The sequence below is a fragment of the Tympanuchus pallidicinctus genome, unplaced genomic scaffold, assembly GCF_026119805.1.
Source record: "Tympanuchus pallidicinctus isolate F22 unplaced genomic scaffold, pur_lepc_1.0 scaffold3, whole genome shotgun sequence".
Lineage (NCBI taxonomy): Eukaryota > Metazoa > Chordata > Aves > Galliformes > Phasianidae > Tympanuchus > Tympanuchus pallidicinctus.
The window spans coordinates 86,756,135-86,783,329 of record NW_026294747.1 but is presented as its reverse complement, the minus strand read 5'-3'; the positions used below and the strand labels follow the sequence as shown (position 1 = coordinate 86,783,329).

The 27,195-nt window shown below is 34.9% G+C and overlaps 1 protein-coding gene across 2 annotated transcripts in view; it reads left to right on the top strand.

The window, feature by feature from the left end:
• Window positions 1-27,195, top strand: part of CRPPA (CDP-L-ribitol pyrophosphorylase A) — a 106,881-nt gene that overhangs the window by 55,805 nt on the left and 23,881 nt on the right. For both annotated transcript variants that reach the window (XM_052694479.1, XM_052694478.1), the window contains 3 exons: window positions 4,531-4,620; window positions 5,219-5,311; window positions 9,363-9,491. In XM_052694479.1, the coding sequence (XP_052550439.1) occupies window positions 4,531-4,620; window positions 5,219-5,311; window positions 9,363-9,491 (312 nt within the window). The remainder of the gene's footprint in view (window positions 1-4,530; window positions 4,621-5,218; window positions 5,312-9,362; window positions 9,492-27,195) is intronic.

The window sequence follows — 27,195 nt, the reverse complement described above, 5'->3', positions numbered from 1 at the left end:
CTTTAGATTTCATGAATTCAGTGAGTCCAAATTGTTACAAATACATTACAGAAAAAATGCTTCTGTTACTTTGAAGTCTGAATTAAAGTCTAAACCAATTAAGGAACGAGCTGTATTCCTGAATAACTGTGAATGTAAGGTTCAGCCTTTTGACAGAGAGATAAGGAGGTGCATTTCTCTCACAGTGAATGCTTATTGAAGCATTGCTGATTATTGATGCACTTTTCCGCTGACATTTAGCTATCTTTCCCTTGTTCATTATTCCCACTAATGGAGCTATCATGTTTTCATTTCCCAAATATGATTAACATTTGGTAATTAGAGATATCTTGACTGATAATAGAGTAATTCTTAATTATGCATTATGTGATGGAATCATATCTTTCTTTTACACAGAGAAACAAAGCAGGAATAGCTGTTCAAAAGTACAGGTTTCCTAATTTGTATAATTGTAGTTTTATAATGTATTTTGTTTGTGTCTGTTGATCTGCTTTTTGTGCTCAGTTAATATGGGATGTTATTGTATACTGAACTGGCTGATCTGCATTTTGAAATGAAACTTAACATTGTACTTTCAGCTTTTATTTGGAAGCAATTGTATTTATTAGGGAACATCATTGTTTTTATCAATTGCATATCCACATTTTAAAATGTAAAATGTTAGTAGAGTTGAATAAGATTTTTTTTCTTGTCTGAGTAGCTGTGTGATGGAGCAGAAGTCTTTTTCCACTTCACTGATACTATATCCATTACTAGTTTTCCTTTTTTCTCTCTTCAAACTGTGCTGCAATTGGTAGGAAGACATCACTTTCCCATGTTAAGAAGTCCAATCTTTAAACACTGACTTAAGCAAACACGCTTTTATACATCTCTGTCTTTTGCTTTTAAACACAAAAATGTCATAAGAAGCACTTCAAAGCCAGTAAGAAAAAGGAAATAACTTGTTTGAACAATCACCTTTATGAAGCCAAATTGAATAACTTCAAGTCACATTTGTGTCAGAATTAATTAAAATCTCTGACATTTTTGGATCTTTTCATTGCAGAAACGACTAGCAGTTGGGTGGGTCAAGCTTCTGATCCTATGGGACATTTGAATAAACCATACATAAAATTACCACAACCAAGGTAATGAAAGAATAAAGTGAAAGGATTCCTACTGATATGAGACTGATTCTTTTCTTGATGACTCTATTAAATCAGTCTGAACGATGATGTCTAGCACTCCAGGAGGAATAGACAATGAGGGATAGATGGTGGGGTGGTTCTGTGTTAGGGAGAATTTTTTGACTCTATGGAGCTCAATACTGGCAATGATAACATTGAGTTGTTACTGGAGAGGATCAGGGGAAAGGCCAGTGAGGCTAAGGTCCTGTTGAAAGTCTGTTGTAGACTGCTCAACCAGGATGAAGAAACAAAGTGTTTATATATAGGCAGCTGGCTGAGTTTGCTTGGTCAGTAGCCCTGGTTCTTCTGGCGGGAACTTCAGCTTACCTGACATGTGCTGGTACAACTGAGAGGAGGCAGTCTAGGAGATTCCTGGAGTGTGTTAAAGATAACTTCCTGACATAGCTGATAAGAGAGCATACCAGGGTAAGCATCTCATTAGGTCTGCTGCTGTTTATGAACAAAGAAGGAGTGGTCAGAGTGATTGGAAGTTGTCTTGGTCATAATGACCATGAAATGATTGAGGTGAGGTCTGGAATGGGGTCAACAAAACTACCCTGAACTTCTGGAGGACAGACTTTGGACTGTTTAGATTGTTGGTTGAGAGAATCCCTTGGGAGTCAGTCCTGAAGGGCATAGGAGTCCAGGAAAGCTGGATGTTGCTCAAGAAGGAATTATTAAAGGCTCAGGACTAGGCAACAGGCTGCCCCCTGTGTTGGAAGATGAGCTGGAAAGGAAGAAAACAGCCCTGGCTAAACAGGGAGCTTTTGCTGAGACTTCAGGGACAAAAAAAAAGAGAGCTTATGGTCTTTGGAAGAAGGGTCAGGCAACTTGATATGAGTGTAAAGATATCAATAGGCTATGCAGAGGAAAGATTAAAAAGACAAAAGCCTCACAAGGACTTAATCTAGCCACAGTTGTTAAAGATGATAAAATATGTTTTTACAAATAAATTAAGAACAAGAGGAGGGAGAATCTCCTGCCTTGCAGTGGGGAATGTTATCACTGAGGACAAGGAAAAGGCTGAGGTTCTCAATGCCCTCTTTGCTTCTGTCTTTAATGGTCAGGACAGTTGTCCTCAGGTTACTCAGCCCCCTGAGCTGGAAGTCGGGGGATGGGGGAGCAGAATAAACTCCCCTCAATCGTCTTGACTACAGTAATGTAGCATGCATGGAACAATCAGGGAATCAGGTCTAGCCAGTAAGTGTTCATGAAAGGCAGATCTTGCTTGACCAACCTAATCACCTTCTATGACCAGATGAGGGAAAGGCTATGGATGAAATCTAGACTTTAAGTTTGCAGATGACACTAAATTCAGTGAAAGTGTTGATCTGCCTGAGGGCATGAAGGCCCTATAGAGGGATCTGGATAGGCTGGATCAATGGGCTCAGTCTGGTTGTATGAGTTTTAACAACACCTAGTGCTGAGCCCTGCATTTTTGTTACAGAAACCCCATTCCTCACTAGAGATCTGGGGCAGAGTGGCTCAAAAGCTGCCTTTGACACCAATTTGGAGAACCATTTTATCAGAGATCATTGCTTAATTATATTTATGTTATTATTTGAGTGAGATGAATAAAAGCAAGGGTTATCATCATTGGTACTATGTCTTCAGTAACTTGAAAACATTAAACAAGAGACCTGGGATAAAACTAGAAAAGACAGAAATGATCTGTGAATCTTTAAAAACACTGCATGAAAAATACTGATTCTACACATCATTGGGAAAAAAAAAAAAATCATGCCTATGCTGGCCAATGACATGAGAAATAAAAACAGTAGCATACATTTAATGATTATTTTATTTTTTATAACTTTTCAGAACTTTGAAAAGGTACAGTAGCACAATCCCAGCTGTTCTAGAGTCTGCTTTTTAACAAATAAATCAGTATGTAACTCCACTAAGCCTTTCCAGAGACATGCTTTCTTCCTTCTTGTTTTTAATGTGTTTCTTTTGAATTGAGTGTAAAAATTATTTTTTAAGAATTTTTTATTATTATTATTTGTTTGCAGAATGGCATGTTCAATTATTTTTTTTTTCCTAGTATTCTAGTAGAATGAAGTAAAAAATGATGATATAGAGAAGCATTAATTTTTCAGTTCATAGAATTTAAACTGACTTTACTAGTTTGGAATTCGCTTAGTTTACCAGAAAAATTACACTTGTGAAGTGATATGCAAAAAACATGAAGATAGCTACTGGTGTTCTTGTTTGCATGTTACTAGAGGAGTGTGCGTGCTGCATGAGCCTGTGCTCATTTGAGAACACATGCATAGTTTCAATGAAATCATAGAAGGAAAGGGGCAGAATTAGGCATCTCATGTGTAGGAGGGGTTTTTTTAGAAGCTAACAGGCATTGTATGTTTATGATTTGAGAAGCTCTTTAGCTGAACAACCCACCAGTGAAAGGAGATGTGTGCATATGCATATACTGCTTATATATGTTTGTCTTGGTACCATTTTGTTATTCCACCCCTTACAGAACGTAGTCCTAGTTATGCTTACTTTTCCAAGAGAGGAATATAATTCCTCTCTGTTTATTTTTCCTGAATAATATAGCTGTAAAACAAAAGCTTGTTGTACTACTTTATCAAATTGTTCAAGTTAAATGAAAAATGATACACTTAATTATTTTTGAATATTCTGGAATGCTTAAGCATTGTGCATTCTGGTATATTGGGAAAAAAGTAGGACTGCTTATTTGGGTCATGTTCCATTTACCTTCTGAAAAGTCTTGCAGAGTATGCTCCTGTTTCTTTAATTACGTAGAAGATTGTGAATACATCTGGAATTTCTGATTTTGCTTCAGCAGAAGATCAATTTCATAGTTGATGTTACAAAATAAATGTTCTCTTTTCAGAAGAAATTCTAAATGATTCTTCTGAACAAAATTTTAGTATACCTGTGCAACAGTTCCTTCATATATTCTTTATCATGTATTTTATTTATTTATGAAGACAATATATATATGTATTTTTTGAACTTCTTAAAGATTTGCTCAGAATCAGAGAGCTGAAATAATTTGGTTGTCTTACTGTATTAGCAGCCTTTCATCTCTGGTGACAATTGAATACCCTAATCTAGGCCGTAGCTCTAAGGTGTATGATACTTTCAGGTGTGATTTTGGATTGGTTTCCTCTAGCAGCACATTTCAGGAAAAATTTTCAAAAACCTCTGCAGGCTGTTGGACTCTGTGCTGCACTGTTGAGTAACCTAAAAGTTTGAGCAGTATTTAATTCTTATATAGAAAATAATATTTGCCACTTTTATGCCATTTGAATTAACAATCTCTTGGATGATTGTAGAAACTTTCACGTATATAAAATCTAATTCATGAAGTAATAATATGTATTTTTTTAATCAGGTTGAAAATATATCAATATCTCTAAGCAAACGAGATAACCATCTACAGAACATCTTTTTGGGACAGTGCTACAATTTTGTTTGCATAAATGTAAGTAGGAAGGATGTATGCTTTTATCGTTTGCACTAAAGCTTACTAGTAATAGCAAGTAAGAGTTACGTATTTGAATAATACATTTTTTCCTAACCCATTGATTTATCTGTACTGACATTTGTTTTTTTCTGATATACATCCAAGTCAACTGTTGGCCTCCTGTTACACTGTTCCTCTCCTGGTTTCATACTTCCTTTGGTATATTCCTAAGCCACCTGTAAATAAGAGGTGCAACTGAAAGTTATTTAAAATTTCCTTTTGTAGAGATTATAGTGAAGTACCTTAAGAAGAATATCTTGTGTGCGGTCAACTAACTGTGCATTGCCAGTGTGGCCAAAATAAGGGCCCTTGTATGGGACCAGAAGTGTTTTAGTTGAACTGTATCTGAGATCCATTAAGATCCTTAAGCTTGTTGTATGTATTTCTTGCAGGTAGTATTCTTTGTCTCCAGTTTTTTCAAACAATCATAATTTATCTGACAAAAGCATTAAAATAAACAAAAAACTTCTTTAGTAAATAATGGACCTTTGAATTCCTTTTGAATGTAATAATTCTTTGATGTTTTCAGTAATTCTGATCTTTTTTGTTCATTTAGGATAAAAAGTATGCCACTGAAGAAATCCAGCAGCTAGTGGATATGTTAGAAGAATCAAGTATTCCTCTCTTACATCCAGTTGTTCTTATTTCAGTATGTAAATCCTATAATTTCCTGTAGAAAGTATCTAATGAAGTGTTTTTTAATAGTTATTCTGTGTTTAGACTATTTTGAGAGGCACTTCTATGTTTGAATAAAATTTAAAATTTGAACTGTAAATTAATCTGTGAAGAGTGTCATTTGCATTTCAGCAAAAGTAGTGCATTCTGACAGAGAATAAACCAACACAAGCAAAAGGTAAATTATTATATAGTTCTGTAAAAGATCACTTATGGCTGTTCATATTGACTTGCTAACTTTTGCTGTTCTGTTGTTCTCCATCTCTTCTGGGGATGCCACAAATGATGGCATCTGCTAGAATGCTCAATAGAAAGAAAATTGAATGCCTTTATTTTTCTGTTATGTAGTTTTTTAAAAATTTTAAAAATTATTATTGCTTTTCTGTATCAAGTATTAAAAATGAACTGTGAAGTACATAGGAGTTTAACTAACGTACTTATCTAAACGCTGTAAGATTGAAGCATATATTCTGATATGTGGTGAAAGTTCTGAAGTGTATTGGTTGAAATTCTTTGAGTATCGTTGCCAGAATAATTCTAACATTTCATACAGACAGCAGCTGAAGGTATACGTGACTTTTATTTTAGTCTGTTAAAATGGAGGTTTGAAAGTCTATGCACTCTAACCAGTTACAATTCTGTCATTATATTTTTTGGCATAATAAATAGAGATAAGAAGCATTGGGTTGGATGAGCATCATTAATGCCATATCTCACCAAAGAGTATGCCTCTAGACTATATTACATTATCCAACAACAATGTATAATAATCTGTTATGTTTTTCTAATTCTAATTCCCTATGCAATAGCCTTGAAAAACAGGCAAATAATTTTACACGGAGCCTTAATGGCTTCCAAAGTGCATAGTCTAGTGATCTGGAGACAAAACTGAGAGTTTACTTCTGATTTTTTTTTTTCTTCTGAAATTTTATTACTGGGCCAATAAATAAATGAGAAATAGTGAAGATCAAGTATTTTCCAAATGGAAAAATGGGTATCATTGACTGTGTTAAAGTTATAATTGTTAATCAATTAGAATGTTAGAATCATAGGTTGGTTGGAAGGGACATTAAAATTATCTAACTCCTGTGAAATGTGGAATGTTGGGACTTTGTTTAAACGATTGCAGGTATAATATTCTCGGCATACTATTTCCTGAGAAGTAGATATGGATGCAAATAATGGTAACACACTCACTATAAATCTCGGGTTTTATCTCTAATGTAGCAGATCTCAAAGTCATTGCAGTATTCAGCACCATTTTAAATGAAAGTGTACTTGTTGGAGCAGTCTGCTGCATGCACTACTTACTTCAGTGAACACCTTTTAGGATAACCTTAAGTTACCATCCCTGAAGGCGTTCAAGAAAAGTGTAGGCTTAAGGACAAGGTGGTGATGGATTGGTGGTTGGACTGGGTGATCTTAGTAGTCTTTTCCAACCTTAACGATTCAATGATTCTACGAGAGGAAATGATACATTTAGTTCCCTTGCTGTTGTCCAGGCAATATAATTCTTCTATTGTTCCTAACAAGTATTTGAAATTTCCCAAAACTGGGCAGTGGGAGAAAAGTCTTACAACGAGGTGCAAGTGGTTGGTAGCATTTAAAACACAGATACATGTATTTGTAAATATAAGCTCTAAACAATGAAGTATCATAGCTATAGAGAGACATTTTGTGCTACACTTTACATTATGTATCTAATAAGCTATCTTTTTGAAAGAACAGGTTGAAGGTGGACTGGAAAGTATGTTTTAAATAACTAATATATTAGCTAAACAAATCATTGTCTCATATTAATTACGGGGAACTATTTAAATCCTTTAAACTTCTGATCCCTAAAACTCATTACAGATGTAATGTCTGGGAGATAGAAACTTCTTTCAGCAGTCTTTAATTAATGTTGAGTGTCCTCTTCAATAAGGCTTATAAGTGGGATTCTCAGCTTTATTTTTTGTCATATATTTAAGTTAATATAGAACCTGAATGTACTGTTAGTAACTTATGGGTCATTTCTCTTTTGTTATAGAAGGGCAAATAAATATTTCTCAAAGTGACTCAGAAGTTAAAGCAACGTAATGGTATTTATATGCATATGTTTTAGGTACTGTCTATACTGGAAGCACTGTTCTCATCTACTCTCAAAAGTAAAATGGTCCCTTTTTGTGAAGAATTGAAAAGATAAACAAAGAAAGCAGCTACCTGCTTCCATTCTATTCTTGTAATCAATGGCATTTTGTTTTCAGCCTGAAAAACAGTTCAGAGTTTTCCATAATCAGAAAGTTTTTGTCTGTTTTTGATTTCAGAATAGTTGTAATTTTTTTGTAACATTTTGATAATTGAGAGCCAGTTTTATCTTTCCTTCTCGTGTTTGACATTTTTTGGATGCAAAAATGACAGGTGTTACTATTGTGTTATCTGTTTAACCAGCTTGGGAAGAATGATCTTAGGATAAGGACAATCTTGCACTGGACGTAACAATGTCTTCAGTCCATATTCCCTCCTTTGCATTAATTGTCCTTTGTACTGGTTCTTAAGGGAGCTTTTTGCAGCATCTGTAAGCTGGAGCAACAACTGGACTGTTGTATCTGGTCATAGGAGAAGTAAGAAGTGCAGTGATAAATTTCATGCAGTTACTTCACCTTCTTCTCACCAATATTCAATCCAACCCTGCTATACCCATAATAATAGCATTCTTAAACTGATGTTACTTTTCATAATAATTTACGCTCACGTCTGTAGATGCAAGTACTTAACTGAATAGATGTGATCCTACTCTGGTTTTGGTAGTGCAGAAATAAGGGAATTCTAGTACTTCAGCTCTTAGTTGCTAGCATTTGCACTTCGGTGAAAAAGTAAATCTTGATGAGTTAGGTCATGTTGTCTCAAAACAACAGGCTTAAAATTTTCTTGTAAATATCCATAGAGGAGCAATACTAAGCTTTGCTTTTTTGTCAAAAGTAACCTTATCAAAACTATGGGTGTTTGGAAATTAATCTCTGCCTGTGTATTTGAAGAGGACAGCTTTGCTACTTGTGAATATGCACATAATAAACAACTTCTTAAAAAAATATAGGAAGAGAAAATGAGTAAATGCATATTATCTGTCAGGATAAATTGAACATGAGGTATAAAGGGAACTTGAAATATATTTTGTAATCACAGCTCTTTCAAGCTACCTCTGTTTCTTCCTCTCTGTATAACTTAAAGATAAGTTTTATAGGGATTGAACTATTCAGCCAGAAAATACATTTTCTTATTTTAGTGGAAAAAGTTTTTACTGTTAAGAGATACCTAAATTTTACGTATACAAATTATCATCCTTAATTTTGATTTCTGTAGTTAACAGGAACTTTGTGAAATAAACTGATTAAGCTGTGGGAATGGTTAAATCTTGGAAAGTGGTTGACAGAACCATAAGCTAGTTAGTTCTTACCTCCCAGCTTCGGTTTTCTAAGACTCGCATTGTTTGTGCAGCATCCCCACTGGGTGTGAGACCTGCCTTTTCCTGCCCAGGAGTTCAGGATAGTCATATTTTATATTGCAGTAGTTTCTATTTTTTAAGCATGAGGTATTTCAATGAAGTGAAACAAATATGCTACACTGAGAGGTTAGTAAGTTTGAAATAAAACTTTGAAGAATAGAATTCCATTTGGAAAACCTTTAAGATGCTTGAGAAAAACAGCTTTATTTCTCCATTATCCTGATAAGTAAGAATCTGTGAAAGATAGATTAGAACTTAGAAAAGAATGTTTGTTTTCTATTTTAGTTATTATTTAATTACAGCAATGTGTTCTGCTTTGTTCTGATGTATTGATTTCACAGTTCTTTGAAAATAAATACTTGTCATTAAATATGTGAGTGATGGAACTCAACTTGAATAGAACCTAAGAGAAACCTTGATTTGCCTGTGTTCTTGTATGAGTGTAACAATGGCATGAGATATTAAAAACTGCTATGCTAAAATAACACAATTTGAAAAAGTGCTTTTTTTTTTTTTTTTTTTCAAATTTGTTCTTTTGCAGGTTCACTTGAGTACTTCAGAAAATACTTCTTTCAGCGTTGATTTGGAAGAACTAACTAGAATGAAGAAATTTGCAAGGGAAATGAAAAGGAAAAATATTTTGGTTTATGGACTCCTTATCCAACATAAGGTATGTAATTCTTTTTCTTCCTGCAAAATATCTATGTTTGTGATTTATATGATTAATGATAGAATCTTCATCTAAAACAAAATCAGAGGGGGTTAATTGGAACATGGAAAGAGTTACAGAAAGATTCTTGCTTGTTCTCGATCAAAATCGAGAAGGACCTGTTGTTATAGGCAAAAATGTTTGCATTTTGAGTAGAGAAGAACAAATGGCAAACACTTTTTTAAAACATGAAAAAGTCACGACTCTTTTTTCTTTTTCCTTTTCTGCTTTGGAGCCTATAAAAAGTAGTGAAAACATTTTTAATCAGTGATTCTGATGAATTTTACTCTCCCCATCAAGATAGTGTTTGGAATTCAGGTGACAATTAGAGCACAGCATAGAGGTGGTGAAACAAACACTATCCATGTTTCCAGTAACAGCCAATTGCTTCAGCTGCAGGGAAAAAGAAATGGCACTCCGGCATCTTTTGCATTCATAGAAACTATTTGAAGTAAACCATTTAGACCGGGAAATGCGTTCTGCCAACCAGAAAGGTAGAGACTGCCTTGCATCCACTGTAGAAATGCTTTTTGCTGCTTATGTAGAGATTTTTACAACCTAGTCAACAACAAACAAGGAAATAAGTCAGATGTTCAATGGAATTTTTAGTATAGAAGGATAAATGTAGTCTTACCTGATATTTTTTTAATCGAGAAGTGTTTTTGATTTTGTATGTAATTGACGAAAGCTCTCTATAGATATACCTGACAAAAATATATCTAACAAGATTTTCCCCCAAATTCTATTGGCTTTATTAAGAGATATGTGTATCAATACCCATTAGTTTATACTTTTACAAACTTATGGTGCCAACCATAAATATTTTGTATGGGACTGACGTTATTATATGATAGTAGGTCCTTTCTCCTTTGTTTAACATTAAAGAGCATACATCTATTTTCAGACTTCTGTCTGGTGCTCTCAAAATTCAGTTCTTCTAGGGTGAATTCTGTCTTCCTATGACAAAAGTCATTTGAATAATTGGTGAAAAGTAGCTTTAGGAGGTCAAAAGAACCCTTTATCGTGGTCACAGTTTAACATTAAAACATGACTTGAGTGTATTTGTTTCCTCTTAAATGGAGTGTATTATGTTTTGTATGCAGATGGACCAAATGCATATAAGCTCATAACAGCAGTTAATGAAGCTGATTGAATGGAAAATCTTTTATAACCATAGACTTGTAGAATGACTTAGGTTGGAAGGGACTTTGAAGATGATCTAGTTTCAACCCCCTGCCATGGACAGGGTTGCCACCCACAAGACCAGGCCACCCAGATACATGTTTAGCTCATTTAAATGAGCAGTCAAGTCCACCAAAAAGACATATCACAAATTACTTTATACATTTTTAAGCTTTCTGAGAAGTTGAAAATTAGAAAATTTGTAAGCATCACATGTGTTCTGACTATTTCTTCTGTGTTAATTCTGTGTTAATTTCGTATATTACTTTATTAAATAATACAAGCACAAGTTTAGTAATTAAATAAGAAAACTTACGTGTCCTTTTAACAAAAAAGCACGTGTCTTCACAGGCATGCCTATGTGTAAGTAGGCTGAAATATCATTGACAATCACTGTGTTTTATTTGCCAAAGAGCAAAAGCACTCAATATACTCATGTAATGTGCAATACGTGTGAGCTTTAATTCACCTGAGTGTGTGCAGCAGTTGTGAGAGGAAGTGTTAGCACTTCACTTTGCTCTCCCTTACACAGCATTCCATATTCATCTATGCAGCCTGGGCTTCAGCTACATACAGTTGAGTCATGAAAGATATCACTAAAAATCGCAATAAGTGTTGAAAGTTTCTGAGGTCACATTACTAGCCCTCCAGGGCCACATGCTGCCTGGGGGCTGGAGGTTGGACACGCCTGCTTTAAAATGTGTCCTACTCGCCAAGACTTCATACTTCAGAGCATGATTTGAGAAGTCACCAAGGTATTTTACTTCAAGTGCAACCCATTAGGTAATAGGTCAGTCCTCAATTTGTTTTTTACTGAAGTTCATGAGTATCATTTTGATAAGAATTTGACTCTCCAGCAAACTTGTAATCACATCTATCCTTTTGGATGTGGTATCTGTTCACTGCTTGCTAGCTAGAGAGTATGCTGTCACACTTATACGAGTTGCACGCTTGAGAATGGAACAGTGAATTTAATACTGGCATGATGGCGAGTCTGTAGGAAGTGAAACCATAAAAAGCACCAGCTGCTGTAATGCAGGATGCTTGGGCTGTAGTTGCAATTTCTGTCAGTATCCACTATCTGGAAGTCTCTGGAAAGTATGAATTATTTTGGAAGAAGATTGATGATAGATTTCTTCATGGAGCTTCCCTCTAGCTGACAGGTTATTTCATCACTGTATCATCATATCATCACAACATGCACAGTTGATATGCACTTTTACTAGTTCTTAAATTTGAGTAAAATATAATGGGCAAATAATTTACTGAGATGCATTACTATTGAAATAGAGGTGAAATCATTTTACACTTGTAGGGTATATATGTGAGTAGCTGTGATGATATGTTGATATGAGAGAAATAAAAGAATATTAAGGGCATTGGTGAAGGTTCTACATTAGAAAAGTAGATTGTTGAAATAAATCCTTTCTGAGAGATATATATCCTTTTGAGATTAATAGATACATTTTATATATTTTTGTATACATAATGTTTTGGAAAGGGAAGTGAAATGCTTTTGGAGCCAAGGACTACATTTTTGATTGGAAGTAATATGATGGTAAAGTGTGTTTTCATTTTCATTTGTTAAATGCAGTGCTTATTTTATATTTAGAAAAAGATATTTAATAATTTACTGAATATTTTGTACTCCAAGCAGTTAGTCAGGAAAATTAAAGGAAAAGGCTTTAATATGCTGTTTAAAAGAACTGCTTCCTACTTTCCATTTGTTCAAACTGAATGCATGTTCACAGTCTGTTCACAAACAGTTATTTCTCTCATAAGCGTTATTATAATAAGAGAGAGACAAATCCAGTTTTAATAGAAGGTATTAATAGTCTGCGATGGTGACAAGGTTGACAAAGCTGCAAATGAGTTTAGTACAAGTGCCTTACTCTGAAAACTCCATTGGTATGGTATCTTGATATATCATATCAGAATGTTCTTTTGAAATAGCAGCCTAATCTAATGTGTGACAGTTCGTTCTGCAAACTAGGAGGAAAAGCTATAAAAAGAAGCCAAATTAGTCTTGAGTTGCAAATAAAACGCTGTTTTATTTGAAGAATTCTAATGAACCAGAGTACACAATAGGTAATGTCACAATATTATAGCCATGTCTGATTCATGTCATCCAGACTGCAAGACTTCAGAGGGAACCTCAACTGCATGTGATACTTCTGTGTTCTGAACAATGGAATAATATTGAAATGGAGCCTTGATATCTCAAAAGCTTATTATTATTTTATATATATATTTATAGTACACTATATGGCTAATGGTTTTATATTGAAGTATGTCAATTACATTTTAAAAAATACTAGTTAGTCCATATGCTACTATTATTATTAAAGTAATAATCTCCTGGGGCCCCTGTATGCTGCTTATTTCATTTCACAGTCAATAAAGAATTTGATCAGATTATTGCAATCTAATTAGAACAATTGGGGTGCTGGAGAATTCTCCCTGTTTTCATGATAGTACTTTTTATGTTTCTACTTATCAGCTGTAATGATATAATATGTTCTAATGGATAGTAAAATCTATTTATGGAAGTCTTATTTTCAAGAGCCAGAAACTGAGCTCTCAAGTAGCATGATCTTGCAGACTATTCATTCTTTCATCAAGGAAGATGGGGCAAGTGAGTGATGAACTAAAAGTGCCAGAGTGATCTGGGCTGTTAAGTGTGTGGGACAGAGAGGGAAACCACATCCAGCTTGAAACTGTCTGTGTCAATAACCTCACTGAAATTTAAAAGCTTCTTAAAGCTTTTAAGGCCAAGCAAGGCATTCACCAATGCTGATTGATGTTTATGGACACGAGACACTATTTGATCCTTCATAGTTAATTATTATGTACAATAATTTGAGATTAGTCATAACTCCATATTTTGCAATAGTTAGAACTGATATGATTGAAATGTTTGTAAGCAGTCCTTTAAATAAAACTATAGATAATTCTTGAAGGAAATTTCCATGAATGAAAGATACACAACTATTCAATGAAGCTGTATTGAGGTGATACTCAAGAAATCATAGAACCATCATAGAACCATTTACCTTGGGAATGGCTCACACAGAAATATTGTTAATGTCTGTAATGTTAAACTTATCTTCAAATCAGAATTTTTTAGTTTGGTGGATACTTTTTGAAAATATTCATCTGCTTTGATGAAGAAGATAATGCATGGTGGAGAATCATTGCACTCCATCAGTACTTTTACACACCTGAAAAATTACAGATAACTTTCAGACCCAACTTGATGATTCTCTTCGTTTATTTTTTTTCTCCAGGATCAGCATTCATTCTTATATTTTGCAGTGTGAATGTGTGTAAATCTCAGTGGACTTTGTTTAGAAAGTATATGTTTGGAAACATTAGTCAATTTTGCTGATTTATCATCAGAATGTTTTGTCTGTCAGGCTTTCTCACATAAAAACAAATTTAAAAGAATTCCCAGAAATAGCACAGTATTAAAGTGTAGACTTACTATTTGTAACAGATGTGTATTATCACATTTCTATAGTTTTTTATGTTTGATGAGCATTTGTTTCTGTCAGTGAAATATTTGTGTTATTTTTTTACAGAAAACGATTTCCAAATTTAATGCTTGCAAAACACAAGGAGGCATAGTTCTAAATAAATACTTTGAGTCAGGAAAGAATATAAACACTTATGGTAAATTATTTAATACAAAGCCTGGAAGTCTTAGTTCTGCTTTCAAAGTTCTTGTGTGTACTATTGCAGCAACCGGAACTGCATGCTGCTAATTTTAGTAGGTACTCGAAGCCTGGTGCATGATCATATTGGTCAACAAATTGTCACTGTGATTTTCAGGATATTAATAAGTCTGTCCACCTTGAAATGGTGCACAGGTGCTCTTATACTTGCTTGCTCAGCTTCTCTTACTACCTTTCTCTATCACTTCTCTCTCTTTTCTTTGTTTCCCCTAAAGTCTTCATCCTCCCCTAGCAAAAATAGGTAACAAATTAATGGATTTAGTACAACTGTGCAACTTTAATAAAGGCACTCAAAGCATTTCTGCAAGCTAACTTTGCAGTGTGGTACTGAATTCCCAGTGTGAAGAAGAGTTTTTTAGAAAAATAATTGGTAATCTTTTGGGTTTTCATTAAATAATTGTCTGAGTTTTTATCAGGAGAAGATTGGAAGCTTGCTTAATTTGTCTCTGCTCTTACAGCTTCAAGGATTTTAACAAGCGGCAGAGAATATGACAAGATCAATGTTTTATGCCTTTTACACGTGACCCTTTTAGACTCATTTCACTCCTGAACTTTTAATTGGACATCACCATGTCAGCCAAAGGCACTTAAACTTATCCTTAAAAATCTAGCCTTCATTAAATTGGTCTTTAAATTTCCTTGATTTCATAGCCTGGTTCAACCATTCTGGGAATTTTAGTCAGTAATGACTCTTGGTTATTTCTTTTTACAGATATTTCAATTGTATAAAATAATACTGTTATAGAATAGTTTAAAAGAATGGAGTAAAATTTTTGTGAGCAAATGAGTTTGAAAGGGGAAATGGCAAGTTCTCTTGGGGAAGGGAGATACACTCTTATCTAACTTGCTAGTTTGTATGGTTTAATTATAGCAGATACTTCAATGTGATAGGGAGTAAACAGTGAATTGGAACCATTTGCAAAAACAAATATTATGAATATCAAATCTGAGTTTGATCTTTAAATCTGTTATTAGTTATCTGTTATCTGACATTTTTTCCATATTAAGAAAACTTTGATGTTGACCTACTATCTCTTAATGGAAACATACAAACATTTAAAAAGAAGGAATATTGACATACAGCTTTGTTTGCAAACAAACTGCTTTTTAACTTTTCTTTTTCCATTGCTAACTTGCTTAATTAAAACATGTGATGTCTGTTGTATTTGTTTGTGAACAGTGCTGCAATTCCTGGCTTAAAACAGTGCTTACATTTTTTACTCCTGGAGTAAGTAGGGCATCAAACCAAGAGCATCAAAAATTATTCTTCTCACTTTTCTTACATGCTGTTCCCCAAAGGCATCATTTAACAGGTACCCAAAATACTCACCTATAGAGATGTATGCATGTGCTTTTTTTGGCTTTAGCTCTGAATACATGGAGGAGCAAACCAAAAAAAGAAGCTTATTAAAATTGCTAGGTATGCTTCAGAGGTATTTTAAAAATGTTATAAGCTTGCTATTGTGTTCATTTCCTCATGGTTTTTGTGTTCTTATGTTCTTCTCTAAGGAAAAAGAATGGCAGAAATTTTTCATGTATATATATATATATATATATATTTCCCCTAATTTTGTAGAATGGCTTAGTTTAGAAGGGACCTTAAAGATCATCTCATTTCAACCCCCTGCTGTGGGCAGGGCTGTCACCTACTAAATCAGGTGGCCCAGGGCCCCATCCAACTGGGCCTTGAATGCTTTCAGGGATGGGACATCCACAGCTTCTCTGGGCAACCTGATCTCACCATTCTCTGAATGTCCTATCTCTGCATTCCCTGATAAAGAGACTTTTCATCTTTATTGGAAGGTTGCTAGATTCTTCCCCAGAGACTTTATTGTATCAATGCAAAATTTTATTTTTATAGCTGAGGTATGAAACTAATAGGATTTTATGGAGTTAATGCTTGCTCGACTACTAATGTTGATACTGTTTCAGTACTTTACTGTAGTCATCTTCTATCACAGATGTGCTCTCTTCCAAGTTTTGTATTTTATCGTATGGCAAAGATGACTAACAATTGCACATTTTCTACAGGCAAAGATCAGTAATTTTTACTCCCTTTGTTTACCCAATGGCAAGGATATCTGTTATGCTTCAGAATTTTTTATTGTGCCATGTGAATTTCCGCTGTATAACTTCCTTGGTGTAGCTGGTCTGGCTGGGACAGAGTTAAGTTTCTTCAGAGCAGCTCACATAGTTCTGTTTTAGATTTAGATTGACAGAAACAATGCTGATAACGCACCCGTGTTCTAGTTATTGCTGAACAGTGTTTGCATAGTGTCCCACCAGCAAGAAGGTTCAAGGGGGATGCAGGAATCTGGGAAGGAGCACGGTGTGACAGCTGATCCCAGCTAACCAAAGGGGTACTGCGTGCCACATAAAAAAAAAAAAAAAAAAAAAGGGCTAAAAAGAGGTGGAATATGTCACCACTGTATTATAATCTCCAGCATTTGCAGTCTGAGCTACTTAAATTTGGTTTTAAAACAGTCTTTGTACTGTTATTTTCCTGAGCTAATTTTTATTCATCCTTCTAAATAATATTTTAACTATATTCGAAACCTTACAAGTGTGATTTCCCAGCCAGCTCAGAAAAGTCCTATTTTCTTTTGAGAGGTGGAGGCCCATTACTTCACAGTGTACTCAGTAAGTCTACTTGATTTATAACTGTTTTGATCTCTGAAGATTCCACCAAGCAAAATCTTTTACAAAATATGACTATTTACATTTGAGTTTGATTTGACCTGTATGGTTCTGGCAGCAACGTGAATGCTCACTTTTAGCAGATCTTCAGCTTTGTCACTGACTCAGTTTTTCCATTCCAAGGGTGACACATGCTAAGTATCTCTGACTTGTGTAGTTAATTCCAATGTTCAGTGCTTATACTTATCAGTCCAGGTGTTGAATTATGTAGGCAAAATTTTTAGCAAAACATCTGAGAGAGAAATAATATATGATTCCTGCATAAAAAACAGTTAATTGAAGTACGCTTTTTAAGCCTGATTGCGCTAAAACTTTTATGTCCCCAAGTTGTGCAGTCTTAGAAGCTTGTTCTTTTTCTGCAAGATCTTTCATTATCCAAAATGAGAGAAATGGACATTAGAGCTGGGTCACATTCCAGTGCCATAGTTCAGTTTTTGATTTTTCTCCTCAGAGTGTGCTTTGTGCTCACAGTGTTTAAAGCACAAAGATTAGTCTGTGGAATTGTGTCATTGACTGTCTGTGGAAGCTTGTAGAGTTCGTGAATTAGAATTGTTGGTCTTGTCAAAAGTGACATCATTTGCATTTTTCTCTCTGATGTTGTGAGTAATCTTCCTCCCTCTTTTGGTAGTATTGCTGCTGAAAGAAAAGACATCAGTTCCTTCTGCCTGAGGTGAATTATTTCTTTTCAGGACCACCCCGTCAAAATAGCAGTGAAGGTACTGTTCTTAGGCACTTTGTTCTAATTCTGTCTGCAAGAAATTTGAATGGAAAAGGTTTCCCCTCCTCTACCAATTGTATATGTTGCATAGTAATGTAACTCTTGCAGGTTTAAGACACGGGATAACTGGACAAAACATGATGTAGTAGCCCAGAGTTACAGATGAAATTTCCTGAATCTGTTTCTGAGATAGAATGCAGAGGAGTTTGCCATTTGTATTTGATGTTTGGGCAGAAGAAAATTTGAAGCAAATGCGTGACATTTCAGAGTCTGCATTCATTTCTTGAATTTTCAAAGCCATCCATAAAATGCTCCAGATGCTTTCATTAGGCAGGAATTTAACTCTTATTTTCCTTCCTGAAAAAATAGTTGTCATACTGCAATGATTATGGCCTAAAATAATTACATTCATTTGAAGAGATTGAATTATTGAGGTTCAAATAAATGCATACAACTACAAATAAACCTTGCTGATTTTCTTATTTCAGAATCTGTTCAATAGTAATTGGTGTTAAGGGATCAATTATCTGAAAACTTGAATGGAAAAAGGTTCCAGTGAATAGTTTGAATTCAAACTATTTTATAGTTATATTGGCATAGTGTATTTCTCCCAGATGAAATATTTTATGGTGAAAGCATTATTTAAGCATTCCTTAAGCGGGTGAGTATTACATCATCCCACAGGAAAGACTCTTACTGTTATTGGAATTCTATTATAGAATAGAGGTCTATAAGTAGAGATGCATTTAGGAATTTTATTGCTCATCTTCTCCCAAACTACTTGTCTGTTTTGTTTGTTTTTGTTGTCTTGAAAGCACATTTTTAGGAGAAATTGAGTGTACTGGATGCTAATTTATTGTGTGCACATTTTTAATAATGCAAAGTTAGATAAAACAGATTATTATTGTGATATGTATATTCTGATGAATTTGTTCTTATATATTTAATCCCACAGGAGAGCCTGAACTAAATGTGACTCTAAGCAGAGCATGGTTTTAGGTCAGTCACTGTGGGCTGTAGGCCACTTCTAAGTTTCTATACTTATCTCTGGCAGGGAAAGTTTGGTCTGATAGAAAGTATGCCTTTTCCTGTGTGCATGGAATAAGTAGATCATCTGTGATTACTTTGATACTGTGATAGACATGCAATTCAGAAGCTCTTTTAGAGAACAAAGATGAAATTTCTGTGAAAATCACCAATTTGTAATTCTTGGACGTGTTCAGAAAGCTGTAGTCTGTAACTAATAATTGCTTAGTTTTGAACTGAGAATTAACATTTAGCAGATTTACAACAGTAAAACGGTAGACACAAATTGAAAAAACGCATCTTTCTGTCACATGTGTAAAGCTGTTTTACCAACCAATATCATCTCTTTGCTGAAATGGTTGATTGCAAGAATGAGGAAGGGGATAAAATTCAGTGAACACAGGAAAGTAGCTGCTGAAAATTCTAATGTTATTCTATCAGGTTTTCACAGGTTGTGGCAGAAACAGAAATAGCAGACGTGTGCCTGTTCTGGCTAGTTATTAGTTCTGCATATTATTTTTTGTACTTATTTATTGTACTTATTTTGGTAGTATGGCTTGCGTATATAGTAGAAGAGCAGGTATGATTTTATGTGCCACCAGCTCCTTGTTACTCAATCTATGAGCAATTGGAAGTGGTCTGTTCTAAAAGGGCTTGATTTGATATTTTAATGCTGAACAAAATCAGTGGCTAACATATACAGAACTTCAGAAATTAGAGTGAGAAAAAATGTGATTCATCATCCACACAGTACACGCAGGGTTATTAATTTAAGTGAACATTCTTATCTTTGCCCTCCTGTGTTGGTTTTAGCACTCTTGTCCATCTTACATAACTGACAAGATACAGCTTATCCAAAACACACATTCTTTGGTGTACCAATCTATTTCTGATTTTTTTCTTTGGCAAAGAAATATTATGTAATTAACTCTGGATATTTTTCCTCGTCTAACTCTTTCAACTAGGCTACAAACTAGGCCATTCTCCCATTCTATTCAGCAAGTGCATATGTCTTGTACTAATTCACATTACAAAGTTAAGATAAACTGCTTGGAGGCTGAGTGGCTCAGTGCCTAATTATTGCCTACGCATTTTCAGTTAATAGAGACATGAGACATGCGAGTTAATAGAGACGTGAGCAGTATCTTCTCAAATACATACTGGGATACACTGAAATGTTCAGGGTTTTTATTATAAAGCAACCTGTTATTTTTCCTGCAGTTACCTGCCTGAATCACACATTACATGTTGTTTCATAAGTCAAGATCTTTCTTCATGTGACATTTTGAAAATGACACTCTCACTTGCTTCAGGTCAAAGTCCATCACAGGCTAAAGCACTGCAATGCAGCACACTTAAGGCAGCTTTTTATTTACAGGAAAAGAATGAAGAGGACATTTATTTTATAATAATGTATTTCCTAAACATGTATAGTAGCACTGATGAACCCATCAAAGTGGTATAACCACAGCTGTAACCCACATGCTTTGTAGATATGTAAGAGTTGCAAGTATGAACCGTTTTCTAGAAGAATAGCTGTGTTTAAGATAGTACTTGCCAGCATAATTAGGGATGTGAAAGATCAGATTCACTTGGGATAGGAATGTTGGAAAAATAGCTCTGAGGGTGCTAATTTATAGCATAAGCTTTAGCATTGACTACTTTGGTGTTAATTAGTCTTGGCTAGTACAGTCCTATGATGTTGATCCAATATGCTCTTTTTTTTTTACTATGGTTTTATCATTAGTAGCAGCATGTTTATTATTTCTAAGCTTTAGGGTGTTCTGTAAGCAAGTTGATATCCTTGTATGTTGTGTTTAGTTTCAATTTATGTCATCTCTATCTTTCAGCTTCATTTAGTAACTAAACTAAGAACAGGTAAGGTACTTGTAAAACTGACACTCTCACTTAAATACTGAATGGTCATGTTGGGTAAGATTAGGGAAAACTCCCTTAGGTCAAAATAACCACCTCTCTTTAAATGTGCAAAATGGACTATAGGCGTGAGTGAGCTAGGTGGCTAATTGGAACAAATTAGGACTGCATTATGGATTTTCTAAACTATCCTGTTGGGCATCTCTTTGGAGAGACTGTTGAGATGCACCCTTGAGCTCGAAGAAATAAGTACCTTACTACTTGATAGTTCAAAGAGCTAACTTCTCATTAGTTCATTATTGATCTCTTAGGCTCAGCAATGAATTTATTTGACTTTTCCTAATATTTTCTTTTTTTTTTTCTTTTCTGTAAAACTTTATCTGCTTTATCTGAAGTAATTTTTTTGATTGTATGTAGTCCTATTGTAAACTTCTGTCAGACTTGTGATCAAGAATTCCCTATGTACAAGAAATTATAAGCAGTGTTATGTAATTGTCATGGCTCCATTACCTGTCTTTGATCTATACCAACAGCAGCAGTTATGCTCCACAAGCTTCATAAAATAGGATGCAGAAAGTCTTGATAGGTATGTACTCTGAAGTTGCTTTCTAGCTGAAGAAAAAATGTAGTTGAATACCACCTTTGTATATGTGAACAAAAATTTCTCTTCTAAGTCAAATTTGAATTTGCATTTCTCTCCCTCCAGTTGAAACCAGTGAATTCTTTTTGACAGAAAAAATAAGTATTTACAAATTTGGGAGAAATTCATAGGGTTCACAAATGCAAAAGATACTCAGCTGCAGGTGTGCACTTCAACATGAAGTTGATTACCTAAGTTTTGAGGAGAAAGACTGAAGTCATACCCTGTATTCAGCACTTTTTACTGACTTGCTTTGGTGGCTTTTTGAATAGAGAGCTGTTCTTTTAACTCCAACCCTGCTGCCTCAATCTCAACAGGCACTTTACCTGAACCATAAAGATTTTGCTACTGATATCAGTGATTATTCTATTTGTGTGCTTTCCTAGTTACAGTTCATTTCAGAATGATAAAAAGGAGGCACCAATGTGACCATTTCTGTTTGTTTTTTTCAGGTAAATTCTGCGACTGTGAAAATATTGTGTCTACTTAGTAAACCTTTGAGGTTCCCAACAACATTTTACTAAATATTAACTGTTCAAAACAAACTGATAAACTTTACCTTTTGGAAAAGTACTCAACCTAAGCATAATGACAGTTCTCTAATTAGGAAAGGAATATTCTTATTTGCATGGTTCTCATGGGAGATGAAAGTAAATTTAAAATATGGAATGTTTTCAGCTGTGTGGCTTTTTTGCTGACTTAGCAAATGCTTGTAAACTTTCCTAACACTGTGTTTAATGGAAAATGACCAAAATCCTGTTTTTACATTTATTATGATTATTAAGTATCGTTTCTTGTGTGTTAGATCATCACTGCCACTTTTGCAGCTACTCTGAAGTATCCCAGCTTCCTAACTTCTGGCCTTTCACAGGGATCTTTAATAGAGTCCATGCTCCCATCTGACCCAGGAGCTCAGAAATGGATTGAGAGATTCAGTAAATTCAGAAAACTTTATTTTAAAATCTTTTCCTCCCTTTTTCTTCTTAATATTGAAAGTAAACTGCATTCTGGCAGGAAGCTCACCAGCCAGCTGATGTAAGGGAATCTCTTCCTGCAAATTAATCCAGTTTTAGCCAGGGGATGCATCTATATATGCATTCTGTTGTACTTACTTAGGATTAAACATATTTTTATTGAAAGATGGCGAATAAAGGCAAGGCAGGACTGGGAGTTGCAGGAAACACAAAACGGAGAGTAGAAGAGCAGCAGTGAACATAGCTGAGTGTGGAATAGGTTATGGAGTCCACAGTCATTTAACCAGCCCCAGTAGCCTTCAGCACTAGGTAAGCAACCTGATTTGTCAGTGCTCTGCTCTCCCCAGCGGGTCCTGCGGGATTGAAAACGTGAGTCATCACTGGTATGAAATCACTTGTCCTTAGTTGTTGGAGTTCTGCCACTTCAGTGAAGTCTTTGGATTTTATAATAGAAAATTCATACAGCACAGCAGGTTTCATCCCCTTTTCTTCATAAGTGATGTAATGTAGAAGTAATCATGAGGTAATCATGATCAAATATAGACTAATGCCTGAAACTTTTCCAATGAGAATAGAAAAGATACTGCAATATCCACATAATCTCTGAATGTGAGAGGGGCACTTCTACTCCTACTGAGAGAATTTGGAAACTATCAATAAGTACTTCATAAATATAGATGAAAACACTAGTAGCATTTTAACTTTTTTGGAAGATCTAAGGTATTTAAATTTAAGTATGCAGTTCAGATGATGTATCTCCACTTGACAATTGTAAAGTAGACCATCTTTTTAATATTCACTCCAGGGATTTATGAGCAAAATAAGATTAAAGATGTGATTTTAAAATAAGATAGGACAATTCTGAGAGCTGTGCTTTGTAGACATGCTTGGAAATATTTGCTTTAATCTACTGAGATAATATTTTAGTACATACAAAATATATTTTAAGAAAATATGGTTTAGGACAACAGACGTGCATTTTATGTAAATATGTTTTATCCACTAAACATAAAGTACTATGTTGAACTGATGAATTTATTATCATGGGAATAGTATGAATCATGGAAGAAAGATAACACAGAAAGAAGAAAGGCAGAAAAGATGAATTGTTTTATATATCAGTGAAGTTTTGTAATGAAGACAGCATTTTTTTAAGTGGCTGAGTATAAAAAAATAAGTGTTGATTTGCAATCCCTGCAGCATAAATAGTACATTTCTTCATCAGTCAGCAATATTTTTATTGCTGTAATTATACTCAGAAGCAATAAAATTTTAGGCATCTGATTTTATCCAGATGATAATTATATATTTATTACTCAAGTTTCTAATGTTTATTTTGAAACAAGACATTCCTACGCATGCTCATGCGTGCAGGCACGCTCAGGGCCTTCCAAGAGCTAGAAATGCATACAGTATCAAGGAAGCACCGTGTGTTCAGACTGCTTGTTAAATTCATCAAGCTTCTCATTTTTGAGCTATGGATGTTTCCTAGGTGGATTGAATCCTTATTCTTTATGACATATTGAAGGGTAAATTAGAAGCAACTAGGAAACAGTTCTATTTTGTCAGATATAAATAGAGGTAGCAGTGATGCAGATTATGTTCTAGTTGTGCTATTTTTTTCCACTAGCTGGAGATTATCAGCATCGTTCACTAGAGAAGAAGCAAGGATGCATATTTTTAGTACAACCAAATAGACAGAAAGAGCTCCTAATAAAAATTCAAGTGGCAGAAAGGAGTTTTAAAATCAGAAAAAATAGTCTTCTCTTCAAAATTCTCATGAAATTGGCCTATCACGCTCCTTAATTTTTGGTCTTTTCTCCACCCTGGAATCAAAGTTAGTGTCAAGTTAGCAAATATTTACTCTTCAGATGAAGCATTTCAAGTTTTTTAACTGTCCTCATTGAAAACAAGATGCAATGATGAGTAACAGTTCTTGAAACTCAAGTTAATTTGTAAATCTTTACACAAATGCTCTCTCAGCAATATGGTAGCCTAGGGCAAGTGTCTGCAGGAGTGAAATGCATGCAGATTCTCAGCTTTAATGCTTAGATCTTAGTGATTCTGCATTTTTCTCCAACAGTGTTTTATAGCTTTTATGTTTATTTTGCCTACCTACTAATTTTGTTCCCCTCAGAGGTTTTTAACTGTTTATTCTATGTTTTTATTCTGCCCATAATCTGTGATAGATATTTCTTCTATTTAGCTTTTTATATACACTTGGAATTGTTATTGCTTTCACTGCAAGTGAATGATATTTATGAGATACTTGTAGAGTGATTTATCTCTTTTCAAGTATCATCAAGCTATTAGGTTTAGAAAGTATTCATATTCCTTTCTCTACGTCGGTGATTGATGACAGGACCACTGAAGCTGTGCTCTGTGTGGGGGAATGCTGTGTCTGGCCAGATCTGAAGATACAAATCTTGGCCTCTATTATCTTTTGTTAAAAGACATGGGAGGAGTGAACACAAATGATCAGATTTGGAAGAAAGAAAAAGTGGTGGGGAATTCTTCATCTTGAGCTTGAAATAGAGGAAATGTTTTATATCGTGCTGAATCTTTAGGCTGAGAAGTTTGTTTTTAAAGGTTTTCTTGTTTGTTTTAAATGTATTTGTTAGATATATTGCATAATTTTGATATATTGCAATCGTAGTCTTTAAAGAAAACATTTACTTGAAAATCTGTTCTGTAGCATGCACAGTAATTGTTCAGTATTTCAGAATTGACTTTGGTACTTTATACTAGTATGTATGAGTGTATGTAAACCATGTGGCTTTCAGTTAATTATGTGGAAGAAAGCTAAATTAAATTAGACTGGGTAGGAGCTCAGAACATAGGAGAGTGAAGGGTTTGTCTCTGTGTATTGCTGGGAGAAGCAGTGTGTTTAGTCAGTGTTAAGATCCATGTTGCTGTAGTACTTGTACTTCAGTATTTCAAAAAGCTTGTCTGTGCATAGCTGTAGTAAAGCTGTGTTGTGGTAGAGCTTATTTTAAGGAGTTTGATTCGTTTAGTGAAGAAGAAATAAAACCTTAGAGCAAAAGTAATGAGTTTTGAAAAGAATTGTGTAACTGAGGAAAAAGAACTACTTAAAATGTCTAAATTCAGTGCTGCACTAAAACACAAAGATGAAAGGTAACAAACCAACCTGTGATTTCATTTTCACTAATTTCATTTCGTTAATATTTTGAAAGCTTTGTCAATCTGTGAATGGCAGTGAGCGTCATATCTGTTCTTTCAGCAGCAACAGTTTGGAATAGAGGACCATGGAGACTTCCTCTAGTTGTATGTTTCTGCTGAAGAAAATGAATTCCTAACAGCTACTCAATTACGAAAATGACTGTGCCAGACTGCTCATCATTCTTCACAGAGTGCACATGTTAAAAAGTGTTTCTCAGTTAAAGACAAAGATGTTCAGGAGAGACCTAATTATTATCTGAGATGCTAAAGGAAAAAAATTTAGTGTCAATTAACAAAATTCTGCAGCGATGCTGATATATTCTCTTCAAAAGGAAGACCTTTTGAATACAGGTTGGTGATGCCACAAAAATGAGATTAGCAAAGTAAAACTCTTAATTTGGAAGACAGTAGAGAGTTTGTTATTAACAACATTTTGCAAGATTATAAAAATGAATTAAAGTAATGGTGGAACTATTCTCTCCTTTAAAATTGCGTAGATTATAAAACTCCAACTGCATTGAACTGAATGTGTAGATTTGCTGAAAAGTATAAGCAACACAGATTCCTGTAGGAATTCTCTAGTCATTTTTACTGCAAACTTCTAGTTTTAGAACAAGATAACTACTATGGTATGTCATAGAGGGTCAGTCATAATGGTATTTCATAGTATGGTGATGTCATGAAGCAAGCAGGTGGCAGAAGGCTGTGACTTTGTCTGCCTCAAAAGTTCTGTGCACACCATATCTGCCATCTCATGTCCAAAGATATTTCTGGCATGTCCTGATGATAAGACAAAGTAGGAGTGCTGGTAGAGACTGCTAGAAGTTGTATTACATATTTCTTCCTCCCTAGACCGAAGTGCCTCCAAGAAGCCTGAAGTCAGTTCATCTGGAGTGGTATCCTCATGGAGTAACAACCACAACTGGAGAAGTAGCACTGCAATTCCTTCCATATTTGTTGTTGACAAAACAGTATTGCAAAGAGACTGTAAGATGAGGCTCCTGAAGGCATCATGGTGGCACTTCTATGCAACCAAAGACAGAAAGATGCAGAGCAGAAGTAGAAAGAAAAATAAAAATAGGGCTTTGACTCCAGAATCAAGGCCTATAAGGGAAACACATGTCACTGCTAGCATTATTGTATGTGACAGAGAAGTGGGTGATGTGGTTCAGCTGAGAATATCCAAGTGAAATACCTGCTGTCTGGAAATCAAAGATTTGTGAAATAGCTTTCCTCTGAACCGCTGAAGTAAGAGTGCTTGATCTGGGGCTCAGATTTGAAGTGATCTGAATTATAATTTCCAAAATCTGCAGTGTGTGACTGCAGGGTCCTCAGCAGCAACTGCATTGTTCTATTGACCTGTTCCTGTTGTGGTGATTTAGTGAAGAAATCTGGCTTTAGGAAGCTGCAGGAGGTGTTCCGTTTCTGTCAAAATATCAATCCAAGTCTTCTGGTGCATGGGCTTCATGTACACATGAGCTTTGTGCACTCATGGGCTCTCCTGCCTTGAAAATCAGCAGCATTGTCCTTCTGATAGGCAAATGGACCCTTTCCATTGATCCATTCAGCAGTGAAACCACCTATTACCTTCTATTATTTACTCCAGATTACACTCATTTCCTTTTCCGTCTCATCATCA